General features: G+C 55.3%; 1 protein-coding gene across 1 annotated transcript; it reads right to left on the bottom strand.

Annotated features, from left to right (window-relative positions):
• Nucleotides 1-166: 166 nt before the first annotated feature.
• GLA (galactosidase alpha) lies at nucleotides 167-7,367 on the bottom strand (the record flags this gene model as incomplete). Its single annotated transcript, XM_082323521.1, has 7 exons — nucleotides 167-2,541; nucleotides 2,755-2,952; nucleotides 3,575-3,736; nucleotides 4,670-4,761; nucleotides 6,267-6,444; nucleotides 6,673-6,847; nucleotides 7,198-7,367. 7 exons carry the CDS (start codon nucleotides 7,365-7,367, stop codon nucleotides 2,278-2,280), a joined length of 1,239 nt encoding a protein of 412 aa, XP_082179647.1. The 3' UTR covers nucleotides 167-2,277.
• Nucleotides 7,368-7,845: the final 478 nt, after the last annotated feature.

Here is a 7,845-nt window from a genome sequence, read left to right on the forward strand (position 1 = left end):
AGTACATCAACAGGAAGGCGTTGCAAAGCTGCTTAGTAAATGAACTGTTTGTAATCTGAAGGCTTTTGAAAAAACCCTGCCAATGGCTGCGATCTGCTTACTGTGTTACCAAGAGGTGGTTTAGAATATGTGTAGAGCTCGAGGCTCTGACGGATTTTTGCACCAGTGGCTTCTTTGCGTGAGTGTTGTGCTGCTTTTCTCCCAGCTTATTTATGAGCTTCCGTGGTAGGAGGCTGTCTTCAAAGGGCCTCCTGCCATCTTCTGCAGCTTGTTTCATTTAAAACATTTCACGTCTCTATTATAGCAGTTCCATTTCACGAATGCTGTGGTGCATTTGAATTGTTGGTAGATGAAGTAGTGATTGAAAAAAAAGCAGCAGAGCTGCCTGAGTAGGTCCTTTCCCTCTCCAAGCCCTTGCCCGAGCGGAGGCAGGTAAGATTCCTTGCACCCCGCAATGGTTTCAATGCAGTGGGGGCCAGAGTAACCTGAAATCCCCCGAACAGCCCCTGCGCTTGGCTGTAGGCCCCTCTTTACAAACAGGGAACAGTTGTGCTGCCCTAATGGGCGACGCATGAGCAAAGGCCCTGGCGCAGCTAGCAGGTGTAGTATGAGGGGCTTCATCTGATAAAGTGTCACCCACACCATTACGCGGTCGTTACGTGGTGTGGCTGTGAGTGTTACCATAGCTCAGGGACAGCTTTGTGCCTGTGCTTCCCCTGCTGCGTGCTATCACCCTGAAAGTGATGGCGTGACAGGCCTCAGCTGCCTGCCCACTCTGTCTGACTGCTGTTGGCAGCCCTTAGAATGTTCCTTAAAAGAAAAAGCCCAAGCACAGTACTGAAGTTTCAAATGAGCAGTGGCTGATGGGCAACCAAGAGCGTGGTATGTTACAGGACAGCCTGCCCTGGGCTTTGATGGGATCATGCGCTTGAGGCAGCACCATGCTGCCTGCAAGTAGGGAGTCCAGTCAGCAGGTGCTGGGAACGCAGTGCGGACCTCTCTTAAGGGCAACAGTCTTGTAGTGGAAATAGAGCTGGAGGATGGAGAAATGCCTCTTAGCATCTTCAGAGGGACTGAGTGCTCAGTTACCGAACAGTAACGGAATTTGTATTTCTGCTTATTCAGTACTGGCTGATGTGATCGGTGTTTTCACACTCCCAGTGCTTAAGCTGTTAGCAGCAGTGGCTCTGGCCTCTGCCTATGAGGACTATATGGCTGCATTGTGTCAGCTTTACTGAGCGGTTTGTAGTAATCGTGGCAAATTTCGCAAGAACTTAGTGACAAGAACAAACGGGCCTGTTTTTTAAAACATTTAATTTCAGATACCATGCTGTACGGTGGAACTAAGAGAAAGCTTGGCCTTTTTAAGGGACATTTTAATCAGAGTGCTTAATCACAGAAATAACAAATTAAGACATCCTGATTGATTGTGTAGTACTTGGATGAGAACATACTTGCACCTGATGGTTCATAAGGGATTAAGTATCCATCTCCTGTCTGAGAAAGACCTGTATTATTCAGCCTAAATGCTGCTGCCAGCAGCAGAAAGCAAGCAGACAGGTATTTCTGGAAGGGTGCCCCATGAAGGGTGGAGGGAATTGTCATCTAAAGGGAAGTGACAGCTACTGGTGAGAGGAAGACTGCTGGAGTAAGGAGAAACCCTCAAAAGCTGAGTCCTAAGGCATGATACTTAATCACGCTTACACAAAGCAGGCAGCTGTCAAGAAAGCGCTTGTGAAGTGCAGTGATTTAGGCCAGTCCCTGAGTTGTCTGAAGGTGGATGTAGATGTCCACTCTCAGAGGAGGGCGTTGGGTTTCTTCAGTGGGGGTAGGAGCAGCTTTTCTTCTTGGACTGTGTGCCCCAGCCTGGCGAAGCAAGAGCAAGGCAGCCAGGGTGTGTTTCCCTATTGCCCCTGAAGTGCTGAAGGAGAGCCATAAGATGCTGCATGTATCCTTTGCATTTCTTTGGGTGGCAGCGAGCGTTAACAGGAGTTGCTGCCCTGCTGGGGCCCTTACAGCCCCTTGGAGGAGGAGTTAGGTGAGGTGCCAGAGAAAGGGTAAACAGAAGAGAAGCAGCGCCCCTTTCTCTGTTATCTCTTGGTGATGGAGTGATGGGTGTTTGTCACATTAGGCTGAAGGTTCAAAGTCCAAGTGGAATCCCTTGAGTAGTGAATGCCTGAGGAGAGAACAAAGGCACCCTGCTTGGAGGAAGAAGACAGGCTTCTTGTGACAAGTTTAGGCAGTCTGAGGCTTAAGAAAAGATTGTCTTTGTGCCTCCTAGAGCGCCACTACTTTCAGCAGCACGGTGCCTGTTGGATTCACCTCCACGCTCAGGGAGGAGACCCAGCTGTAGACCCCCCAGTCCCTGCTGGCTGGCAGGACCTGCCAGATGGAGCACGCTGGGTTGCAGGCCAGCCCATTGCCGAGGAAGGTGAGGGAGAAGGTGAAGTTCTGGGGTCCCCCAATCTCCTGCTTGTTCAGCACTGCCGTAGCGTAGGCTTGGCCAGACAGGGGCCGCTCCCACAGCTCAAAGTTCTTGTCCTGCCAAGGAGAAAATAAACCTGGGGCTTACGTTAAGGAAGGCAGAACTGATGGTCTTCATGCCCGTCTGTTTAAGCAGGCTTCAGGAACAAGTGGGCACACTAGGTTCCTGTTCCCAAACCGCAAGCACTCCTTTATACCCCATGTGTCCCCTTTCCGAGGAGGCTGGCTGCCTGTGCCCCACACCGCACCCCCAGCCCAGTCCTGCCGTACCTTGGCGATTTGGTATCCCTGCCTGCCCAGCGGATCCTGGTTGATGGCGATGACCTCTTTGTTCTGGAGCAGCCACTTGGCCTCAGGACTAATGTGCCGCAGGTCGTTGGACATGAAGAGGGGAGCTGCCATAATCGCCCACATTGCCATCTGCGTCACCGCCTGGTCCCAGCTCAGCCCAAAGTTTCCAATCACCAGCTGTGACAAGAAAACAAAAACACCTGGTAATGCTGCCTGCTGAGGAGAAACTGGGCCACCAGCCTGAGCACTGGTAAATGACAGGATGCTGAGGGTGGGACCCCTATTTGGGGACTGGTTAGATAGGCTGAGTGCCAGGAGCAGGACCAGCTGGTTGGGAAAGGCAAGGCATGACTAGTGTGGCAATTTAGGATGAACCACTGGTGGAGGTCAAGAAGGATCCTTAACTGGCTAGGCAGCATTTAAGAATCTGCTTTTGGATGCAGCTATTCCTTCCTTGCAATGCTGGCACCCAGTCTAGCACCCAGGGGTTTTACCTCTGGTGGGAGATCAGCACTTTGCAGACTGTCTCCCACCACCATGCCTGTGTTCTGAACTGGCGCTGCTTGTAGAGGCTGTGTTACACAGAGACAGCGCTTCCTCGGTACTGTCTGTAGCTGTAGTTCTCCTTCCCCTTCCAGCCAGGGACCCTCTCATCAAGTTCCTGATCCTAGGGCCCCGTCAGAGCCCTTCCCCTCAGTGTTTCCCCCCCGATTCTCTCCCTCCCCATCCTTCTCAGCCCACAGCCAAGGAAAGGATTTTTTGCTGGTGCTGCAAGGGAGGTGGGCGTTGCTCTACTTGCCATGTCAGGATCATTCCAGCCCCCTGGCCCAGCTATCTTCACAATGCTGTCCTGGTGAAGTGCTGTCCAGTCCAAGATACTCTTGATGCTGCTCCAGGAATCATAGACATCAAAAAAGTTCCTCCAGTGATTGCAGTACTGTTTGATCTCTGTGTAATTGGGCTGCCAAAACAACGAGTGTGATTAGCCCGAGAGCCTGGCTGTAAAGAACCAAGACTGCACACAAGGCTAGACTGGATCAGGCATAATTTGGGGGAGAACTATGGTAACACCTTCTATCACCAGCTATCTGGATGATCTAGAGGATGTTGGTTCCCTAGGGTGCCTTGTGCCCAGTAACTCCAGTCTGCTACGCTCCAGACAACACTATTGCTTCACTTGGGAGAACAGTTGTGGCCACCCAGCTCTGTTAGAAAATTCCTTTGAGCGCTATTTTACTGAAGGTGTGATGGGGCCAGTGGGATTAAACTGTGACATCCCATTAATTATTGCCATGTCTTGGGTTTACGCCCTTCAGTGACTAATGCTTTTAACTCCCAGTGGGAAGGAATGGCAGCATCCTGTCATGGTGGCACGGGGGAAGCCAGCTATGGGTAGAGAGTAACATGTCAGTCGTGGACCCTGGCTGGCAGAAACCTGTCGGTAAACAATGTGGAGAATTCCGATTAAATAGGTTGTCCTAAAGCCTCTCTCCTGGTCCCTAGAGGTGACTGTAAGGCTGAGTCTGCAGCACCCTGCGTCCAGGAGGAATAACACTGAATTATCTGCTAGCTGTGTGTCTGCATTGCCAATGTTTTGTTGCTTGGTTCCTTGGAGACAGAGAGCAGATGGATGCTGCTGTGTTCTTTGGCATACTCCAGCTGGGCTGTGCCTTCATACTGCAGGATCCTACTGAATTCTTTTCAGCAGAGTAATGACTCGCCTCAGGTATACTTCAGGGCTCTAGAGGAAAAAGTGGTTTCCCTCCACTTTACAGTCTTGTCCTCTGTTAGATCAGAGGGCAGCAAGTTTCTTAGGAGGCTGTTTTGCAGTCTTAATGCCTTTCTGTTCTTCCCACCTTCAGCCCCAGGATAAGCCTTGAGAAAAACTCCTTACCTGCTGCACAGGTCTCAAGTAGAAAGGCCACTCACAGGAGTACACAATGCTCCTTCCAGTCCTGTTCAGGGCCAGAGACATGCGCCTGTAACCTAAAGGAAGAGGACAGACAGAGGTTATACAATCTCCTTGGTCAAACAGAGGAACTAATCCAATGTCACAGGTTCAGGTTTCAGTTCAACTTTTGCAAAATCAAGGCTGAACACATGCTCATGGCTGAAACGCCACAGGAAGGACAGGGGAGCTTATAGTCTGCGGCCAGTCTCCTGCCTCCCAAGGACAGGTGAGCTTCGTTGCAGCTTTGCTACAGGTCATGGGCAGGCCTACTGCTCCGAGACTACTGATCTCTTTGTATATACAGCCATGGGAAGAGGCTGCGGTTTTGCTGTGTGGCATTTTTTCCTCTAGATACCTGGGAAATTGGTAGTTGGTATCTATCAAGCTGCTGGGTACAGCTTCACTGGGTAACGTTGCAGGAGTATGTTCTTATGAGGCAGTTGCACCATATGGACTGGGCAGGAATGCAAAAGCACTAGCTTTTTCCTGTCCTTGTCCCCAGACAGCCCTGTTAAGCCCCTTTTAATCAGCAGAGAGGGAACGAGAAGTTTGTTCTCTCCCCTGGAACTGCTTCAGTACAACTGGATTGTATCTGGGTTACACATAGGATCCAACAAGAGCTTTCAGCTCAGCTGTGTTCCTGGCTGTGGCAGCTGGCATATACCCCACCGACTGGCTTCGATGGGATTGTCACTTGGGCAGGTTCTCCCTGCCAGGCAGATCCAGGACTGCGTGCAGGATTCCTGCTGCCAAACACCGTGGTGCTGACTGTGCCAGCAGCGAGAGCCCAGTCAAGAGAAGCCTTGCAAGTTCCGTCGTTCTTCCCACAAATCTGCTCCTGTGGCACTGGGATTTGCTTGTGCTTGCAGAGAGTCTGTAGCTGAGCCCCCTCAGCACAGTGAGCTACTGAGCTGTCAGCTGTTGATTTGCCAGCCTGTGTGCAAATAACTTCTGAACTGGGATTTACACTGGTATGCTTTAAAACGAAAACCCCAGTAGAATTTTCATGCCAGAATTCCCTTCATTTTTTTCTGTTAAAAGCCCTGATAACTGCCCTTTTTACAGCTGACACAAGCTGTTCTAGCTTCAAGCTGATCCATGTTGACATGGCCTCACCAAAGGGATTAAGGGTTAAGTGTGTGTGAAATGCTTTGAGCTCTCCAGTAAAGGCACTGCAGAAGGGCAAAGCCTCTGCTGCGTTAAAAGCTGAGGCAGCAGTCTGCACAGAGAGCCCCCAGAGCACGCAGTCAATGTTTCCATGCTCGGCATGATGTGGTCTCTGGTGTGAGAAAGCTGCTTTATCAAGCTGTGCACACCAGTGAGAGCTCCAGGAGGCTGAACAGGTAAAAAACACTTGGGCCAGCAACACTCGCTACCTTGGGCTTGAGAACAGTCTCATACCTGCTTTTGTAAGCAAATTCCTCAAATGAGTATGCTAAGGGAAAAGCAACTCCCTGGAGCCCACCCTGGGCCTAGAATTGCTACTGCCTGCAGAATATTCCCACCCTGTGGTGCAGTGTTGCCTCGAGCCCATGCCTACCTTCTGCCAGCAGCTCCAGCGTGTCAGAGTTGCAGCCGTCAAATTTCAGCAGGTCCACGCCCCAGGAGGCGAATGTTTGGGCGTCCAGGTCGTAGTGGTTGTAACTGCCAGGGAAGCCAGCACACGTCTTGTTCCCGACATCGCTGTAGATTCCTAGTTTCAGCCCCTTGGAGTGAACCTGCGCTCACAGACAGAAAGAGAATGGGATGGGGCAGCCACAAGGCAGGAGGAAGTGAGCTGGGCTGGCAAGGGAAGCAAAAGCCCATGCTGGCAGGCAGGGCCTTCGCTCAGCAGCTACGCAGCTGCTCCCCACCCAGCCTTCCCTCTCCTCCCCGGCTCCCAGCATGGCTGCAGCTCAGGTCCCTGACTGCTGTCACTGCCCTGTGCAGCGGCGGGCGGCACTCACGTAGTCAGCCAGCTTGCGGATCCCACTGGGGAACCGTTTTGGGTCAGCCTGCAGCCTGCCACGTTCATCCCGTGTCGGGGCCATCCAGCAGTCGTCAATGCAAATGAACTCGTAGCCTGCGTCCCTCCAGCCCTCGGCAGCCATCACGTCGGCCATCTCCACGAAGAGCTGCTCGCTGGGCACGGGGAGGCAGCGCGACCAGGAAAGAAAGCGGAGAACGTGGCAGCCCGATTTCTAGCACCGAGACGGCAACCGCGCCGCCCTCCCGCCAAGGGGCCGGGCCGGCCGTGCGCACACAGCCGGCAAAGGGGCGGGGGGAGGCCCGGGCCCGGGGCCCAGCCTGGCTCTGCCCTGGGTGGGGAAGGCACGCCGGCTGCCAGGGCACAGGGCCGCAGAGCGTCGCACCGGGTCGGCTGGCCCCGGCCCTGACACCCCCAGCGCCGGTACCCGGGCTCCCCTGGGACCGGTACTCCTCACCCCGCCTGCGGGGCCGGGCCCCGGGGCACCCCCGCCCGCCGCCGGTACCTGACGCAGCGGCGCGGGTCGGCGGCGCAGTCGGTGGCGCAGAGGAAGCGCTCCCAGTGCAGCCAGCCCATCGGCGGCGTCCGCGCCAGCCCGTTGTCCAGCGCCAGCGCCGCCGCCAGCACCGCCGCCGCTGCCAGGGCCCAGCGCAGCGCCCGCCCCGCCGCCGCCATGGCCGCCGCCAAGCCGCCGCGGCGATGGGCGGCCCCACCGGCTAATCACCGCGCGGCGCCCGCCACCCCTCCGCCAATCCCGGGTAGTGGGGCGTGCCGCGGCCCGCCTCTCCCGGGTGGTCACGTGGGGGTGGTCACGTGAGCGGGGCGGAAGGGCACATGGCGGCAGGGGCGAGGCCCGGCCGGGCTGGGGCTCGTCAGGGGCTGACCGCTCAGTGCTCGCTGGCGGCCGTGTGGCCCGGCCCGGCCCGGCCCTCCCCTCCCCTCCCCCCTCCCCCGCCCCTCCCCCCCCGCCCCTCCCCCCCTCCCCTCCCCTGCCCCTCCCCCTCCCCTGCCCCTCCCCCTCCCCTCCCCTCCCCTGCCCCCCCCCGCCTGCTGCACCGAGGCCCCCGTGAGGCGCTAGGGGGGTGCGCCCGGCGTGGGAGCCTGTGCGAGCGCCTCCTCCCTGCTGCCGGGCCCGGCCTCCTGTGCGCAGCTC

The sequence above is a fragment of the Platalea leucorodia genome (assembly GCF_965183815.1).
Source record: "Platalea leucorodia genome assembly, chromosome: 10".
NCBI classification, from domain to species: Eukaryota; Metazoa; Chordata; class Aves; order Pelecaniformes; family Threskiornithidae; genus Platalea; species Platalea leucorodia.